Source organism: Dendrobates tinctorius, unplaced genomic scaffold, assembly GCF_039654945.1.
Source record: "Dendrobates tinctorius isolate UK_male_01 unplaced genomic scaffold, ASM3965494v1 ptg000370l, whole genome shotgun sequence".
In the NCBI taxonomy this organism is placed as follows: domain Eukaryota; kingdom Metazoa; phylum Chordata; class Amphibia; order Anura; family Dendrobatidae; genus Dendrobates; species Dendrobates tinctorius.
Genome location: NW_027362036.1, coordinates 5636894 through 5657068, shown reverse-complemented (window position 1 = coordinate 5657068; position 20175 = coordinate 5636894). Strand labels below are relative to the sequence as shown.

The 20175-nt window shown below is 44.8% G+C and overlaps 1 protein-coding gene across 2 annotated transcripts in view; it reads right to left on the bottom strand.

Moving 5' to 3' along the window:
• The window catches only part of NDRG3 (NDRG family member 3), a 113116-nt gene that overhangs the window by 16349 nt on the left and 76592 nt on the right, over nt 1-20175 (bottom strand). For both annotated transcript variants that reach the window (XM_073562909.1, XM_073562910.1), the window contains exons 8-14: nt 13651-13737; nt 13379-13435; nt 13131-13234; nt 11547-11609; nt 10543-10598; nt 10305-10348; nt 8207-8242 (exon numbers count right to left, since the gene is read on the bottom strand). In XM_073562909.1, the coding sequence (XP_073419010.1) occupies nt 8207-8242; nt 10305-10348; nt 10543-10598; nt 11547-11609; nt 13131-13234; nt 13379-13435; nt 13651-13737 (447 nt within the window). The remainder of the gene's footprint in view (nt 1-8206; nt 8243-10304; nt 10349-10542; nt 10599-11546; nt 11610-13130; nt 13235-13378; nt 13436-13650; nt 13738-20175) is intronic.

The window sequence follows — 20175 nt, the reverse complement described above, 5'->3', positions numbered from 1 at the left end:
TAAGTAACCTTGGTGCTTTCCCGTCTCCCATGACGGCACACAAGATTTTTGTAGAAAAAGACACCTTAGGGAGGGACCACCGCTTGCAGCACCCTTCTACCATAGGTTAGGTCAGTAGAGGAAGATAGATCAAGTCGGTAGTGCTTAAAAAGGTTGAAAGTGAGGACCAAGTAGCGGCTTTACAAATCTGCTCAATCGATACCTCAGCCTTCTCTGCCCAGGAGGTAGCCACAGCTCTGATGGAGTGAGCCTTGGTGCCTTCTGGAACCAGAGCGCCACTTGCAGAGTAGGATAACATAATGGCCTCCCTGATTCATCTGGCAATGGTGTTCTTAGCTACCCCGTACCCCTTTTCTACTACCCTGAAAGGCTACAAAAAGGGACTGATCTTTCAACTGACTAGTTTGACATATTGTAATATGGCTCTCCTTACATCCAATGTATGGAACTTTTGCTCCCCAGGGTTTCTAGGATTATTACAGAAAGATGGCAAGGAGATCTCCTGAGTCCTATGAAACTTTTGGACCACCTTGGGGAGGTAGGCCGGCTGGGTCTGGTCTTACAACCACTCGGGCATCCAAGATCTGCGTATATGGAGGGCATATAGGTTGAGCGACCTACAAGCTCTCTACGGGCCGACGTTAAGGCTACCAGTAATACAGTTTTAAGTGTGAGTAGTTTTGGTGACAGCTCTTGTAATGGTTCAAAGGGATCTTTGGTTAAAGCCTCTAAAGGCCCTTTTACATTTAGCGATGCACCAGCGATCCGACCGGCGATCCGACCCGGTCAGGATCGCTGGTGCATCGCTAAATGATCGCTAGTGAGCTTTCATACAGAAAGACCTCACAGCGATGCAGCAGCGACGCAGAGAACGATACTCACCTTTCACACACAGCAATCCTGACGTCCTCCCGCCCGCCTCCACGCGTCGCTGGACGTCACAGCAGGAAGCGCCCGACGAGAAATGGACCCGGACATTCTCGCGCGATCAGCGATGGACAGCGGGGGAGCCGGTCGTTGGTAAGTATCACACTTAGCAATATCGCTATAACGTCACAAAACCAGTGACGTTTTAGCGATATTGCTAGCGATATCGCTTAGTGTAAAACCCCCTTTAGACTAGATTCAGGTCCCAGGGTGGTATCTTTGGGATAATGACCGGCCTCGACCTGCCACAGGACTTTATGAACCAGGACACCCACCTATTGGCTGCTATGTTGCAGTTATATAGGGCCCCCAGAGCTGAGACTTGGACTTTGAGGGTGTTAGTAGCTAACCCAAGTTGCAGCCCCAACTGTAGGAATTCTAGGATAGGTCCCACTGGAGCTACATCCCCTAAAGGTTCCCCCAGGAAGTCTAGGAACTTTTTCCACGTTCTACTGTAGATTTGGGATGTTATATGTTTCCTACTCTTCAACAGGGTGGAGACTAACCCTGGAGAGAATCCCTGGCGACTCCGTAGCACCCTCTCAAATTCCAGGCTGCCAGATGTAAGCCCTTCACCTGAGAGTAGACCACTGGACCCTGGGAAAGCAGGTCTGGACCCTCCGGTAAGATCCATGGATCTGTCACTGACATGAGTCTCAGAAGGGAGAACCAAGGCCTCCTCTGCCAAAACGGAGCTACAAGAATTATTCTCGCTAGATCCTCCCTCATTTTTCAGACCACTACTGGGATCATTGTTATCGGGGGGAATGCATAGGCCAGGATGATTTGTAGGGCATCTACTGCAAAGGGGTTTTCTCTTGGATTCAGTGAGCAGAACTTCCTGACCTTTCTGTTGCATGCGGTGGCGAACACGTCTATTTCCATTTCGCCCCAGGCTTGAACTATTTTTGTTGGAAGACTTGGGGGTTTAGGGACCATTCCACCTGTCTTAGGTGCCTGTGACTCAGGAAGTCTGCTTGTGTATTTTCTACCCCCTTTATATGCAGTGCCATGATGGATAACAGATGTTGTTCTGCTAAATAGATAAGTAGATCTGATATTTCCATGAGGCCCCGAGATCTTGTTCCCCCCGGTGGTTGATGTAGGCTACCACTGCCCGATTGTCCGTCATGACTCGTGTTGCGGCCCCGAAGCAAGGGGAGAAAAGGTTTCACGGCTTTTTCTACTGCCCATAGTTCTTTTATATTTGAACCGTGATCCTTTTCTAGCGAGGACCAGGTTCCCTGTATTGAGTGGGATCTCAGGTGTGCTCCCCATCCTGTGGCACTCATGTCGGTTGTAATGATGTCCTCGACTGGTTTTTGCCACGGGACACCAGCTATTAGATGCTTTTCTACAGTCCACCAGAGGGAATCTTACAGCCTTGGAGAGACATAGTTCGCCCTCTAAATGCCCTTTCAATTGTTTTTGCGCTGACAGAACTTCCCACTGTAGTTGTCTTAAGTGGTACTGTGTCCACGCTACCGCGGGTACGCATGATGTCAACGAGCCTAAAAGGGACATTGCATTCCTCAGTGTCATAGCTGGCCTTTGTATTGCTGTGCGAGCTAGGCCTCTTATCTTGGTCACTTTGTTCTCTGACAGGACGCAGCATTGTCGCTCGGAGTCCAGTATTAACCCTAGGAAGGATTGCACTTTACTGGTGTTAATCTTGACTTGGGGTTGTTTACTCTCCATCCTAGTCTTAGAAATTGATATCACTTCCTTCACTTGGTGTGTGCAGTGGGTCTCTGACCTCTCTACGACAAGAAAGTTGTCCAGGTATGGGACGATCACCATGTCCCGGGAATGAAGAAATGACATTACTTCGGCCATCACTTTGGTGAAAACTCTGGGGGCTGTAGACAGGCCGAACGGAAGGGCTGCGTATTGGTAGTGTTTTATCTGACCTTGGACAGAGCGCTACTCTCAAGTATTTTTGATACTCCCGATGGATTGGGATATGATAGTAGGCATCCTTTAAGTCTCACTGCCGTGAGGCAGTGCTTGAACAGGATTTTTGTGGCCGTATTGATGGACTCCATTTTGAAGGAGCAATTGTCTACCCACTGAGTCTTAAGAATCATAGAATCATAGAATCGTAGAGTTGGAAGGGACCTCCTGGGCCATCTGGTCCAACCCCCTGCTCAAAGCAGGATTCGCTAAATCATCCCAGTCAGATGTCTGTCCAGCCTCTGTTTGAAGACTTCCATTGAAGGAGAACTCACCACTTCTCGTGGCAGCCTGTTCCACTCATTGATCACTCTAACTGTCAAAAAGTTTTTTCTAATATCTAATCTGTGTCTCTTCCCATTCAGTTTCATCCCATTGCTTCTAGTCTTTCCTTGTGCAAATGAGAATAAAGTTGATCCTTCTACAATGTGACAGCCCTTTAGATATTTGTAGACAGCTATTAAGTCTCCTCTCAGTCTTCTCTTTTGCAAACTAAACATTCCCAAATCCTGCAACCTTTCCTCATAAGACAGGGTTTGCAGACCGGTCACCATTCTGGTCGCTCTTTTCTGAACTTGCTCCAGTTTGTTGATGTCTTTTTTAAAATGTGGTGCCCAAAACTGGACACAATATTCCAGATGAGGTCTGACCAAAGAGGAGTAGAGGGAAATAATGACTTCACGTGATCTAGACTGTATGCTTCTGTTAATACATCCTAGAATTGCATTTGCCTTTTTTGCTGCTGCATCACACTGTTGACTCATATTCAGTCTGTGATCTATTAGTATACCCAAGTCTTTTTCACATGTGCTGTCACTTAGCCCTATTCCTCCCATTCTATATATGCTTTTTTCATTTTTATTGCCCAGATGTAGCACTTTGCATTTCTCCCTGTTAAAAACCAGTCTGTTAGTTGCTGCCCACTTCTCCAGTTTATTTAAATCTTTTTGAATCCTCTCTCTCTCTCTTCTCTAGTATTAGCTATCCCTCCTAGCTTTGTGTCATCAGCAAATTTAATCAGTTTACCCTCAATTCCTTCATCTAAATCGTTGATAAAGATGTTGAACAATACAGGGCCCAGGACAGAGCCCTGTGGTACCCCACTTGAGACATTCTTCCAACTGGATGTGCAGCCATTTACGACCACTCTTTGGGTCCGATCACTAAGCCAGTTATGAATCCACCTAACAGTTGCCTTGTCCATTCCATACTTAGTCATTTTTTCAATAAGGATTGTATGAGAGACTTTGTCAAATGCTTTGCTGAAGTCAAGATATACTATATCTACAGCATTTCCTTGATCCACCCAATCAGTGATACCGTCATAGAAGGAAATTAAGTTAGTCTGACATGACTTATTAGTTAGAAACCCATGCTGACTCTGTTTAATCACTTCATTCTTATCCAGGTATTGACATACATGTTGTTTAATAATTTGTTCAAAGATCTTTCCTGGTATAGAAGTCAGACTCACCGGCCTATAGTTGCCTGGGTCCACCTTCTTCCCCTTTTTGAAGATGGGAACAACATTTGCTCTTCTCCAGTCTTCTGGCACTTCTCCTGTTCTCCAAGAATTTTCAAAGATTATGGAGAGGGGTTCAAAAATTTCTTCTGCTATCTCCTTCAGTACTCTGGGGTGTAATTCATCTGGACCTGGAGACTTGAATTCATTTAGGTTAGCTAAGTGTTTCCTCACTATCTTTCTGTTTATAGATATCCTGGATTCTTCTATTCCCTTAATAGGACAGTGAATAACAGTTGATGTTGCATTTCCTTTCTGAGAGAAAACAGATGCAAAATAGGAATTTAAAAGTTCAGCCTTCTCAACATCCTGTCTTACCATTTCATCATTTTCATCCTGTAAAAATCCTATAGCATCTTTGACTTTTCTTTTACTTTTGACATATCCCCAAAATCCTTTATTATTGCTTTTGACATCTCTTGCAAGCCTCAGTTCATTTTCAGCTTTAGCTAATCTGATTTGTGCCCTGCAGGTTCTGCAGACAGCATTATATTCCTGAGTCTCCTCAGGTTGACTATGGTTCTCTAAGAGCCATCTGGTTTTTGTATTAAAAAGAGAGGAGAGTAAAACCCCCTTCCTTCTTCTTACAGGACTTGTTTTTGCACTAGTCCCAAGACTTCCATCTCCAGGGCCAGCTGTTGCTCTTGGGCTCTCCTTCGGGGTGTTATTATAAAGGTATGCCTGGGAGGACGGGTGAATTTTATTTTTAAACCGTCCTTGATTATGTTTAGGACCCATGTACTGGGGGAGACATTTGCCCAGGCGGAAAGGAAGAGAGAAAGCCTTCCCCCTACCTCCGACCTGATGTCATTGGGGAGATTTTTTGGAGGAAGTAGAGGGCCCTTTAAAGAAAGGAGAGGATCAGGCTATATGTTTAAAGTCCCAATTTTTCCTATCTCCTGGGGGACGACCCCTGTTAAACCTCCTCCTCTGAAAGGGCTGCTTTTTGGGTTCTCCTGGAAATCGAAGAAAGCCTTTCTTCCTATCCCCCGCATGTTCCGAAATTTCCTCTAGTTTTTTCCCCGAAGAGGAATTGGCCATCACAGGGAATGGAACATAATCTATGTTTTGATGGCAAATCCCCTGGACACCCCTTAAACCACAGGGCTAGTCTTGTCGCATATGACAGGCTTGCCGCTCTAGCTGTTAATCTCACGAAATCTGCTGAGGTATCCGCTAGGAAAGCCACTGCTCAATGTACCAGTGTCAGATTTGACAGTATTTCATCCCTAGGAACTCTCTTTGATCTGGTCCTCTATTTGTTGCAGCCAGACCATGAGGGCACGAGTGGTACAACTACCAGCTATCGCTGGTTTTAATCCAACTGCCGAAGCTTCCCAGATATGCTTCAGGAAACCATCTGCTTTTTCATCAAGTGGGTCTTTCAGTACGCCAGAGTCCTCTAATGGTAGAGATACCTTTGCGGATTTAGCTACAGCACCATCAATTTTTGGGACTTTTTCCCAGGTTTCTGAATCTTTTTGCTTAAATGGGTACCTCCTTTTTGATGTAGAAGGTAAGCCACCTGACATTTCAGGTTTTTTCCATTCCATCAATTAAGGCCTTTATCTTATCGTTTACAGGGAAGGTTCGTTTTTTTCCTTTCCTCCAAACCCAACATCCTCCAATGATTTAGGGGTCTTTTCCACCTAAAGGCCCATTGTAGACCTGACAGCTTTGACCAGCTTTTCCACGTCCTCTGTTGGGAAACACGGACGGCCCCCTATATCGCTGTCTGAGGAGGATTCTGAGGACTGAGTAGAGGAAGAGGGGGGCAGGGGTCTTTCCCAACCTTTCTGCACTAGCGAGGCCTCTGAATCAGAATCCCTTCTACGGCTTATTTTATCCTTTTTAAGGGCTGCCTTTAGGGAGCCTCTCACCTCCTCTTGTATTATAGCCCAAAGGCTAGTCACCAAATCAGGGGTTTCATCCTCTATGGTTTTGTTTAGTTTATACAGTCAGCGCAGAGATCTTTCTGCCACTGATCTGCCAGCAGTGTCTGCATAGGGCACAGTCTCTATTCTTTGTTTTGCCACTAGACTTCCTCGACCCCTAGTGATCAAACAGAAAAATGGAACCCCGTTACCATAAGGGTGATGTTCAAGTAGATCACTCACCACCGCTGTCAATCAAGGGTACCGATCTCGGAGACTCCTCTGATGCACTTGTGACGTTTCTTCTGGCGCCCCCGAGTTAGTACACTGCCGCTCCCACCACTTGAGCAGCTGCTCCTGGTATGCTGGCGGCTCGGCCTGCCATCTGGCAAGAGCTCTTGCTGCTGCTGCCGCCGTCACTGCTGCTCTTCTTGCCCCACTTCCATTGTGAAGTTTTGGGCATGAGCGTCTTCTGTGGTCATCCCCCTTATAACGGGGATCCACTGCACTCTCAGCCTCCTCTGGTTACCCCCACAGCCCCTCCCCCCGCCACGATCTTTTGCCGGCTGGCGTTTTTCCAATGGGCGCCGCCATCTTGGATTCCGGCGCCGCCTCACAACATCACGTCCCTTTCCCAGCATGTGACGTCAGAGGGGCGCGACCAGGAAGCGGCCACCCCTTCTGGACTGGATAGATGCGGCAGAGGGGGGAGGGAGGCACGGTAGCCACGGCAGAGCCCCAGGCCGTGCTGCATCTACGCCCGCTCGGACGCTGAGCCCCCAGGGGACCCGCGGACGGCGCTTCCCCCTCCCGACGCACAGCGCCCAGAACCCCGCCTGCTCTTCCACGCCGGCACGGGAGAGGGGCAGGTACATGTGACGCCGTCTTCAGCATGCAGGTCCCTGTCAGGACAGGAAACGCAACCGAAGCGAGGGAGAGGTACTGCCCTTTTATCTTCAGTAGGGTTCCTGTCCTGGCTGGCTGGATCCCCTCTCTCATGTGTGCCGTCATGGGAGACGGGGGGGGGGGGGGGGGGGAGGTTCCTTCTAAAATCTCTTTAGCCCCAAATGTGTAAGATTTGCAAGTAGTAATACAAACAAGTAGAATCCACAGTTGGTTACCCACTCTACATGTGGGCCATCGCCTCCCTCAGTCAAGAAGTTCTGTTTGGACTAATGAGAGGGCTCGGCGCAATATTTGAATTTAACACAAATTTGGCTGAAAGATGGTGGGCACCATGTTGCATTTGCAAAGCCTCTATGGTGCCAAAACACAGACCCTCCACAAGGGTGAAAACTACACCCCTGAATGATTTAATACAGGGGTAGAGTGAGGATTTTGAACCTAGGGTACTACATAGAATTTGAAAACATTAGGGCGTCCTATTGACTAGGTCGTCATTAGTGTTGAACGCAAGAGCTCATTACTCGAGTTTGCATAGGGTGCTCAGTTATGCACAGAGTATTGCGGCTGGTCGAGTGACATAATTAAGTAGCAGCCCCGAAAGGTTTTGTGGCTGTTACACACCCAAAAATATGAGGGGATTGCTGGTGTACAGCCAGAAAAAAAAAAAGTGTAAGTTTTGCCCAACAGTCACTTGAGCACCAGCAATATTCTATGCATGATTGGAAAATGGAATGTTCTTTATCAGTACACACAGACCCATTTACACATCAGGAGCCAACTAGAAGTAACAGTAGTTGTAATCTAGGAGCATGGATGATCAAAATTTTGAGCATGCATTTACAGGTCTCAGATAAATCAGCCAGTGTATACTGACTGCCAATCACCTGACAAATTATGTCACAATGAATGAACGTTTTTACTACTCATGTTTACAATCAGCTTACATACAGCTTATCAGCAGTTAGTGACTGCAGGTCAGAAAGTAAACCAATCGACAGTCAAATCACAAAAGAAAGCCACCAACCTGCACCGCTTGTGGTAATCCTCCGCAATCTGACATCTATAAGCAAAAAGTAAGAAATTAACATTTTAGGAAGGGACAACAATGCCATTTTGTTCAGAGCTATAGGGTGAGTGAAATAGGTTTGGGAATTTACACTGTCAGGTCATCCTTATGACAGGCTATATAGGGTTAGTGGAGGGGGCATCCCAGAGACCCTACAAACAGTACAATATACTTGTGCTACGATACCCAACAGCATTGCTCAGTGGCGGCTCTGTTAGGATGCAGAGATTAACTGATCACACATTCATGGTCCATCTTTGGCTATAGCCTATATCAGGCAACACAAACTTCACATTGCATCTAGGGATTGCCAGTGAGGTGGAGTTTGCACCCAAGAGCCATTTGATTTTTTTTTTAATCTTTATCTCCATATGCTTCAATGTCAGCAGTGTGCCGCTTGTGACAGGAGCATGACAGTCTGCAGTTTCCCATTATACAGGGCCATTTATGTTGCTCTAGATGCTATAGTTATGAGGGAGAAAAAAGTTTTTGGACCACTCATTTTCTGGTTCTTGAGCAACAACTTGACGGCGCAGAGCTACAGTCAGACTCGTCAGTAGTTTGGACTGGCATGGAACTGTAGCTGTAACAAGCCGGAATATAGATCTGCTATTCCATTGTGTGAATAAGCCTCTATTATTGTGGGGAGGTTTGCAAACACTGATGTTTAGTCAGCACTTAGCCAGCTGGAGTGAAGAGCCAAAGCCTAGCTCAGGTTTGTACAGTGCTCTGATCAGCACTTGCATTGATTTTTCATCCAAGCCCATGAAAAATTGCATTTGCATAGAGTAATTGAGTAGGCCAGACAGGCAGAGTCACCTTGGCCTCAGTTCTGGCTGGGTCCTAGGCAGACAGTAGTGAAGCAGACTTCACTTGTATCTCGTTTCCATTCAGACGGTGTCCAATCTTCAAGCAAAGGGACACTGCTGGCCCATTAGACAGAGCTTCAGAAATATGGGATCCTGACAGATAAGAGTGCTCAGTGCAGAGCACTGTATGTAGACAAGCCCAGCTTCATTTTGATTAGCCAATATTAAAATGCAACCAGAATCCCACATCTGTGATTAAGTCATCTAGCCAAACATTTACAAGTAATGCCCTGTATGGATCTTATATGGCAGGAGAGAAGGGTGCTTGGCACACTACATAGGCTGCCACCAAGTGTGGATGCATGCAACCTGTCGAATTTGGCATGAACGTTTTCACATGCAGAAGCCATCACAAAAACTGAATGAAATGCCTCAATTTGACTGGCACTGCTACTGTCCAACTGACCCCATAATCAGTGGTTTCTCAATATAAAGCAGAGGCATCCACATGCTGAACTGTGGGCCCATCTGTCAGGCTGCGTCTTTAGTCACAGTATATTGCCGCTCTGGTACAATATGCTAGTTAAGCCAACAACCAATATAACATGTACGGATATTCATGAAAGACAATAGAAACCTTCTCAACTAATGAATAAACCAAATGAACGTCCAGATAATAAAGACTAAAAATATTTTATTAATTACACAATAAAAGAGAAACCAGACATATAAGACATAATGCAATACCATAAAAAATCATGATGCAAGAAGGTATTTACATAGAGAACACATAAGCCATAAGTAAATATAGTGATCATAAAAAATTCCAACCGCATCTCAAGGACTCCTTGAGAAAGCCTCGGTAGGCGAAACGTACGTTGGAGGGAGCTGGAGACGTATTTAGCCATTGACCACGGGTATCTATGATCTTATTACATTTCCTATGCACTTTATTTGAGTTTCTATACTCTGTCTGTTCATTATATGCACCATGATGCGGTTGGAATTTTTTTATGATCACTATATTTACTTATGGCTTATGTGTTCTCTATGTAACTACCTTTCTACATCATGATTTTTTATGGTATTGCATTATGTCTTATATGTCTGGTTTCCCTTTTATTGTGTAATTAATAAAATATTTTTAGTCTTTATTATCTGGACTTTCATTTGGTTTATTCATTAGTTGAGAAGGTTTCTACAATATGCTAGTTGTTGAAAGCTTGTGACTGGGTATAATAACTCACCTTTAGTAGGGTTGTTCTTGTTGGATCTAATCTTGAGTTGCATTCTACCTACAAATTCCACAAAAAAAAAAAAAAAAAAAAAGCACAAGTTATCCACAGAAGATTTGACACATTTTTCTACAATTTGCCAATAACCCCGATCTAGGAAAGATCTTCAATTTCTGATTTTCAGCAGATCCCACAACAGATCGCCAGCCTATATCCATGTCTAGTAACAGTGATAAAAAGAAATCAACACTTGCCACAACATCGACTGCAGGAGAGTTATCGCCAACCACCAACAAGGCAGGACACCTAGGAAAGAAAAAACAGGATACTTCATGGCATGGGAGGTTTTGGGATAGACATCCACAATCAGTGAAGTAGTGTGTATGAACGTAAAGCTGTACACTACTGTAGTACACGTGTGGTTGTACGGTACAATACTCCATAGCATAAATTTCAAACTGTAAATCTGGCCTGCAGGCTCATTATATTTGGCCTGCGAAGAGACGCCAAATGTCAACTAGGTCTGTCCCACCAATTGACAGCGCATGCCCCACTGATGCTGCAAGTCCCAAGTTTCCAGTCTGGCACGCTCCCTGGTTCCTACCCTCCATTTCCTCCACATTCTGGGCACAGATATGCCATCAAGCTGATGCACCCATGCCAGGATTTTATTGCTTCATTTGGTCATGCATTTTTTAATTTTGTTTCTTGTACATTGTTAGCCTGCGCCTATGTATCGACATCTTACTTTTTGTTCACCCCATCATCTTGACTCATTTTGATTGAGTGCTTTTTATGCACTTTGATGTTTTCTAGTTCTCTGTATCTTTCCATTTGAGGGTTACCACACCCTTTCCATCCCCCTATATATTGCCATCCCCACTTGTCACACTTGTTACAAATATCAAGGTTAGCCAGAGACTTTGTCCCAAAGTTTTAGTTTTGGCCTACTGTGTATATGAGTAGGACATCCTTGCTCCAGAGTAAGAATAACTGATAAGGCATGACATTATGCAGGACAATACCCATGTATGCTTCAATAGACAGATACATTATGGGTGGGTTGGGAAGAATAAAAAAAAAAAAAACAGGGGGAAGAAGACCCATCTACAGTCCAGCCTCTACACCAAGACCTAATTGGCAGAAAACATCAAATGCTGGTAAGAGAACAATGCATATTTCTGCAAAGGTATTAATTTAATCAGAATTACAGTAGGGCCTTAGCAAAGTTGACAAGTTCTTTGACCCACTTACTTGAGAGTGCCTTCAGAAGATTCGCATGGAAGCGCTGGTCTTTCAATTTCCAGATCTTTGCGACTAGTACAGGAATAAGATGTGATTTGTGTAATTAGAACTCTGACATTTAGTGAACAAATTCATAGCAGCGGTAAGACAGAGACACACAACATAAGCCTTGATTGTCACAGCATCCTAGAGCCCCAAAGATTAGGTTCCTAACTCATGGCGTGTATTCACAGGTGAACCCACCAGTCTCCAGGGGATACTTGCACTGCCCAGCAAATAGACTAAGGGTACCGTTACACTTAGCGATGCACCAGCGATCCCGACAACGATATGGATCGCTGGTGCATTGCCAAGTGGTCGCTAGTGAGCTGCCACACAGGCAGATCTCACCAGCAACATCGCAGTGATCAGGGGTCGCTACTTACCTGTCAGACGCGGCGATCCTGGCGTCCTCCCGCCCGCGTCCACGCGTCGCTCGTTGGGAGCCACAGGAACCTGACGAGAAACGGTCCAGGCCGTTCTCGCGCGATCAGCGATAGCCAGTGGGGGAGCCGGTCAGAGGTAAGTATCAGACATAGCGATATCGCTAGCAATATCGCTATAATGTCACAAAAACCAGTGACGTTACAGCGATATTGCTAGCGATATCGCTATGTGTAACGGGCCCTTAACCCATTTAGGGACGGGGTATTATCGCAGGCACACTTATGATCATGCATACTGTGACTTGGAACGCACTTACATTTCTTCCCTCTCATACCGCTGAAAATGTGCTCTGTTACTAAGGAGTTAAAGGCTTAATTACCAGGCCAAATTACAATTCTGACCATTGTCACTATGCGTCAATACCTCTGGAACGCTTCTGCAGTTCCATGTAATTCAGAGACTTTTAATCCCAAGTTGTACATATTTGTTTAATATGACTTGAGTGGGAAATAAAAATGCAATTTTTAAGCTTTTCAATCTTTATATCCTTAACCCCTTAGTGACCAAGCCAATGTTGACCTCAATGACTGGGTCAAATTATTTTTTTAAGTCTGACCCAGCATCATTTTATGAGGAAACTGAATGCTTCAACAAATCTTAGCGAGTCCAATATTTTCACAATATCCAAACTTAACTTCATGATTTAAGGACATAAGAATTAGGTGTCACAAAATAGTCAAACGTGTCCCACACGTCTACTTTACATCAACATCATTTATTAAACTTGTTAAGATAAATGTTAACAGCGATCAGGAGATGGCGAAGGTACTGATGTGAGCGAGATTGGGACATCATTTCTCTTCAAGAAGATCTCATGTCAGAAGAGACTTTTTTTTTAATAGTTGACACTTATGTGATCTCTTATTCTATGAATAACTGCAATTAACTGTTTGCTACCAGCCATATCAGGGCTGTTTTTTTTTTTTTTTTTTTTAACAGAGACCCTGGGGATTTTCAGACTCTGGGGTGGGGCATGGGGGCACTATAGATTTACTCTCGATCACCATTTTAACAGCAATGAGGGAATAAGGTTCCTTAGTGACAACTGTTTTAATATGTATTAGAGGTCATTATAACCTATATTTTGATTACACATCACTGAGTTACCCATTATAGGAATTGACAAAGAGTTGAAGGTTTTCTTGATTTATATCCTGGGCAATATGTAATCTGTAGGTCTGAACCAAGTCCAAATTTGACTCCAGTTCTTCCTGTGTAAACAAAACAAGAACTTATAAAAACAGGATTTCTACCTTCAGCACAATTATCCACATGTACCAACAGGTCAGTAACTGAAACCAATACATCAATCCGAGCCTTCTAAAGCTGCAGGATGCAGACTGAGCACTACTTACATCGCCAAACAGGTGCGCCAGCACAATGTCCACTATGTTAGAGGTCCAGCCAGAGAACTAGAAGATAAGAAGTCATGTCATCAGCCTCACCATGTCCAGCATATATATTGGTACAGATAATTTACCCTTTTTGCTGAGCAGTGTTAAATCCAAATTTATTCTAACCAGAGAAGGCTGGCCATCTTCAGTGGTTGGTATAAAGCACATGAGGCTTGTTAACATTCCACTAGACATTTATACGGAAAACACAGGGTATGCATGTATGATCTTACCTTGGAAGCTGCCCAATCAATCCAGCCTTTTGCACACGGGTCAATGTTTATTAGAACAAGTCCTTCCACCAAGTTCGGGTGATCAAGCTGTAGAGATAGTAAAGACCCTTTATGACCTAGAGATCTGACCCCGTAATGGCAAAAGAGAATCAAGACTACAAAATCAGACTAAAGTTCACAATAGTCTAATATGCATAGGCGCTGCAGCAACAAAAAGAATATGGATATTTTTGTAATCCAAGACCAGTTCAGGCCACCTAAATGAGTTTTTTTTTTAGGCCACTTTCACTCAGTATGTGTAGTGACAGTTTTTCCACGTACCGGAGACACTGACACAGACCCATTCAAATGAATGGGCCTGTGCACATGTCATCGTGTTTTCCCAACTGTAAACGACTGGGGAATGAATGCAAGCCGAGCGCAGACTCTGATGAGCGGTGACATCACCGCTAGTTACTGAGCATGTTTCGGCTGCTTCAATTCATTCTACAGTTTACAGTCAGGAGCGGCTGTATTAGCAGCGCTCCTTCTGTAAATGTATTAACACACCCCCCCCCCCCCCGAGATGGATTACGCCGTGGGACGTGACTGAGCACCGGACAGGTAATGTATATTGTTTATTATTTTCACCTTTTTTACAGGAGACAGAGGGCATCGCAAAGGAATTAGTGTAATAAAAATTTTAAAAAACACCAAGGTTACTTACCGGTAGCCGGTTTTTCCGGAGCCCATGACGGCACACATGAGAGGGGATCCGCCCAGTCAGGACAGGAACCCTGCTGAAGATAAAAGGGGCGGTACCTCTCCCTCGCTTCAGTTGGTTTAGAGAGCATGAGAGGCCCCCTGGGTTAGTACACATGGTAAAACTATCACCACATTATATCTAACGAGAAAAAAAAAAAAAAAAGCACCCAAACTATAGTGCACACCAAAGGAGTGAAAGGGGGGGGAATATACAGGTGCCGTCATGGGCTCTGGAAAAACCGGCTACCACACATGAGACTTTTGTAGAATAAGACACCTTAGGGAGGGACCACCGCTTGGAGCACCCTTCTACCAAAGGTTAGGTCAGTAGAGGAAGATAGATCAAGTCGGTAGTGCTTAAAAAAGGTTGAAGGTGAGGACCAAGTAGCGGCTTTACAAATCTGCTCAATCGATACCTCAGCCTTCTCTGCCCAGGAGGTAGCCACGGCTCTGATGGAGTGAGCCTTGATGCCTTCTGGAACCGGAGCGCCACTTGCGGAGAAGGATAACATAATGGCCTCCCTGATCCATCTGGCAATGGTACGCTTAGCTAACCCGTGCCCTTCTCTGCTACCCTGAAAGGCTACAAAAAGGGACTGATCTTTCCTCCACTGACTAGTTACTGACATATTGTACTATGGCTCTTCTTACATCTAATGTACGGAACTTTTGCTCCCCAGGGTTTCTAGGATTGTTACAGAAAGATGGCAAGGAGATCTCCTGAGTCCTATGAAACTTTTAGACTACCTTGGTGAGATAGGCCGGGTCTGGTCTTAGAACCACTCGGTCATCCAAGATCTGTGTATATGGAGGACATATAGATAGAGCTTGTAGGTCGCTCACTCTTCGGGCTGATGTTAAGGATACCAGTAAGACAGTGTTAAGTGTAAGTAGCTTTGGTGACAACTCTAGCAGTGGTTCAAAGGGATCTTTGGTTAAGGCTTCTAAGACTAGGTGGAGGTCCCAGGGTGGTATCTTTGGGATAATGACCGGCCTTGACCTGCCACAGGACTTTATGAATCGGGACACCCACCTATTGGCTGCCAAGTTGCAGTTATATAGGGCACCCAAAGCTGAGACTTGGACTTTGAGTGTGTTAGTGGCTAACCCCAGTTGCAGCCCCGACTAAGAATTCTAGGATACACTGGCGCTACATCCCCCAAGGGTTCCCCCAGGAAGTCTAAGAACTTTTTCCACGTTCTACCGTAGATTTGGGATGTTATAGGTTTCCTACTTTTCAACAGGGTGGAGACTAACCCTGGAGAGAATCCCTTGGATTTAGTGAGCAGAACTTCCTGACCTTCCGGTTGTGTGCGGTAGCGAACAGGTCTATTTCTGGTTTGCCCCAGGCCTGAACTATTTGTTGGAAGACTTGGGGGTTTAGGGACCATTCCCCTTGTCTTAGGTGCCTGCAACTCAGGAAGTCTACCTGTATATTTTCTACCCCCTTTATGTGCAGTGCTGTGATGGATAACAGATGTTGTTCTGCTAGCTGGAAGAGTAGATCCGATATTTGCTTGAGGCCCCGAGATCTTGTTCCCCCTGGTGATTGATGTCGGCTACTACTGCCTGATTGTCAGTCATGACTCGGGTGTGGTGGCCCTGAAGTAAAGGAAGGAAGTATTTCACGGCTTTTTCCACTGCCCATAGTTCTTTTACATTTGAACCGTGATCCTTTTCTAGCGAGGACCAGGTCCCCTGTATTGAGTGGGATCTCAGGTGTGCGCCCCTATCCTGTGGCACTCACGTCTGTTGTAATGTCCTCTACTGGTTTTTGCCACGGGACACCAGCTGTTAGAGATTCCCTGCTCTAGTGGACTGTAGAAAAGAATCTTACAGCCACTGAGATACATAGTTTGCCTTCTAAATGTCCTTTTAATTGTTTCTGTGCTGACAGAACTTCCCACTGTAGTTGCCTTAGGTGGTACTGCGCCCATGCTACTGCGGGTATGCATGATGTCAACGAGCGTAAAAGGGACATTGCGTTCCTCAGTGTCATATTTGGTCTTTGTATTGCTGTGCGCGCTAGGCCTCTTATCTTGGTCACTTTGCTCTCTGGTAGGAGGCAGCATTGTTGCTCGGAGTCCAATATCAACCCTAGGAAGGATTGCTCTTTTACTGGGGTTATCCTTGACTTGGGGATGTTTACTATCCATCCTAGTCCTACTTGAATTGCTATCACTTCCTTCACTTGATGTGATGTGCGCAGTGGGACTCCGACCTCCCAATTACAAGAAAGTAGTCTAGGTATGGGACGATCACTATGTCCCTGGAACGAAGAAAAGACATTACTTCAGCCATCACTTTGGTGAAAACTCTGGGGGCTGTAGACAGGCCAAACGGAAGGGCTGCGTATTGGTAGTGTTTCACCTGCCCCTGGACATAGAGCGCTACTCTCAAATATTTTTGATACTCTCGATGAATTGGGATGTGATAGTAGGCATCTTTTAAGTCTAATCACTGCCATGAGGCAATGCTGGAACAGGATCTTTGTGGCCATGTTGATTGACTCCATTTTGAAGGAGCGATTGTCTACCCCCTGAGTCTCCTCAGATTGACAATGGTTATCCAAGTGCCATCTGGTTTTTGTATTAAGAAGAGGGGGGAGTAGAACCCCCTTCCTTCTTGCACTGGGACTTCCTGAAGGACTTGTTTTTTCACTAGTCCCAAGACTTCCGTCTCCAGGGCCAGGTGTTGCTCTTCGGCTTTCCTCCTGGGTGTCATTATGAAGGTATTCCTGGGCGGACGGGTGAATTTTATTTTTAAACAGTCCTTTATTATGTTTAGGACCCATGTACTGGGGGAGACATTTGCCCAGGCGGAAAGGAAGAGAGAAAGCCTTCCCCCTACCTCCAGCCCGATGTCATTGAGGAGATTTTTTGGAGGAAGTGGAGGGCCCTTTAAACATACACTGTTCCAAATTATTATGCAAATTGGATTTAAGTGTCATAAAGATGTAATTTTTTGTTTTTCAAATAAACTCATAGATGGTATTGTGTATCAGGGCTTTGATTTCAGTGATCCAATCTCAAATGCCTGTGATAATTAGTTTACCAGGTGAGCCCAATTAAAGGAAAACTACTTAAGAATGATGTTCCACATTATTAATCAGGGCACAGGTTTCAAGGAATTTAGGAAAGAAAAAGGATCTTTCTGCTGCTGAAAAGCATCAAATAGTGCAATGCCTTGGTCAAGAGATGAAAACATGAGATATTACCCAAAAATTTAAACGTGACCATCGTACTGTTAAGAGATTTGTGGTTGATTCTGAGCACAGACATGTTTGTGCTGATAAAGGCAGAATGAGGAAGGTTTCCACCAGGCAAGTTCATTGGATTAAGAGAGCGGCTGCTAAAAAGCCATTACAAACCAGCAAACAGATATTTAAAGCTGCTGGTGCCTCTGGAGTCCCTCGAACCTCAAGGTGTGGGATCCTTCAAAGGCTTGCTGTGGTGCATAAACCTACTATTCAGCCACCCCCAAACAGTGTTCACAAGCAGAAATGTTAGAAGTGGGCCCAGACATACATGAAGACTAATTTTCATACAGTCTTGTTTACTGATGAGTGTCGAGCAACCCTGGATGGTCCAGATGGATGGAGTAGTGGATGGTTGGTGGATGGCCACTATGTCCCAACAAGGCTGCGACGTCAGCAAGGAGGTGGAGTCATGTTTTGGGCCGGAATCATGGGGAAACAGCTGGTAGGGCTCTTTAAGGTTCCTGAAGGTGTGAAAATGACCTCTGCAAAGTATATCGAGTTTCTGACTGACAGCTGTCTTCCATGGTATAAAAAGCAGAAATGTGCCTTCAGGAGCAAAATCATTTTCATGCATGACAATGCCCCATCTCATGCTGCAAAGAATACCTCTGAGTCATTGACTGCTATAGGCATAAAAGGAGATAAACTCATGGTGTGGCCACCATCTTCCCCTGACCTCAACCCTATAGAGAACCTTTGGAGTATCATCAAGCAAAAGATCTATGAGGGTGGGAGGCAGTTCACATCAAAACAGCAGCTCTGGGAGGCTATTCTGACTTTATGCAAAGAAATACAAGCAGAAACTCTCCAAAAACTCACAAGTTCAATGGATGCAAGAATTGTGAAGGTGATATCAAAGAAGGGTTCCTATGTTAACATATAACTTGGCCTGTTAGGATGTTTTGGAGTTAAATATCTTTTTTGTTCAGTGAATGACCTCCTAATGCTGCAAATTCCACAAATGAACATTTTCAGTTCTTTAAAACATATCAAATGTTTAGAAATTCTACTGTGCCTAATAATTTGGAACAGTGCAATTTGAGTTTTTATTCATTTTGGAGATTGTACTGTTATCATTGGGAGGTTTCTTCAATAAAATTTGATGTATACTCTAACAGATGATGACTTATTAGACTGACTGTCATTTGTACCGACTATTTAGGAAAATAGAAAAATATAATTTGCATAATAATTTGGAACACCGTGTATAGCCCGATACTCTTTTTTCTTTAAAGTCCCAGCTTTTTCTATCTCCCGGGGGACGACCCCTGTTAAATCTCCTCCGAAAGGGCTGCTTTTTAGGTTCTCCTGGAAATCGGGGAAAGCTTTTCTTCCTATCCCCCGCATGTTCCAAAATTTCTTCTCGTTTTTTCCGAAGAGGAATTGGCCATCGCATTGAATGGAACATAACCTATGTTTTGATGGTAAATCTCTGGGACACCCTTTAAGCCACAGGGCTCGTCTTGCTGCATTTGACAGGCTTGCTGCTCTAGCTGCCAATCTTGCGGAATCTGCAGAGGAATCCGCTAGGAAAGCCGCTGCTCTGTGTACCAGTGTCAGATTAGACAGAATTTCGTCCCTAGGAACTCTATCCCTGATCTGGTCTTCTATTTGTTGTAGCCAGACCATGAGGGCACGAGCAGTACAGGTACCAGCTATCACTGGCTTTAATCCACCTGCCGAAGCTTCCCAGATATGCTTCAGGAAACCATCTGCTTTTTTATCAAGTGGGTCTTTCAATATGCCCGAGTCGTCTAATGCTAGAGATACCTTTTTTGAGGATTTGGCTACAGCCCCATCAATTTTTGGGACGTTTTCCCAGGTCTCTGAATCCTTTTGTTCAAAAGGGTACCTTCTTTTTGATGTAGAAGGCAAGCCCCCTGACCTCTCAAGTTTCTTCCATTCCCTGTCAATTAGGGCCTTTATTTTATCATTTACAGGGAAGGTGCATCTTTTCCTTTCCTCCAAACATCATATCCTCCAATGATTTAGGGGTCTTTTCCTCCTTAAGGCCCATTGTAGCCCTAATAGCTTTGACCAGTTTTTCCACATCCTCTGTTGGGAAACATGGACGGCTGCCTATATCGCTGTCTGAGAAGGATTCTGAGGACTGAGTAGAGGAAGGGGAGGGGGACAAGGATCTTTCCCACCCCATCTGCCCTGGCGAGGCCTCTGAATCAGAATCCCTTCTATGACCTCTTTTATCCTTTTTAAGGGCTGCCTTTAGGGAACGTTTCACCTAATGCTGTATTAACGCCTTAAGGCTGGTTACCAAATCAGGGGTTTCCTCCTGTATGGTTTTATTTATACAGTCAGCGCAGAGGTCTTTCTGCCACTGATCTGCCAGCGGGTGTTTGCATAGGGCGCATTCTCTATTTTTGGTTTTGCTGCTGGCCTTCCTTGACCCCTAGTGATCAAACAGAGAAAAAAGGAACCCCATTACCATAAGGGTGACATTCACGTAGATCACTCACCACCGCTGTCACTCAGGGGTATCGATTTCGGAGGCTCCTCAGATGCAT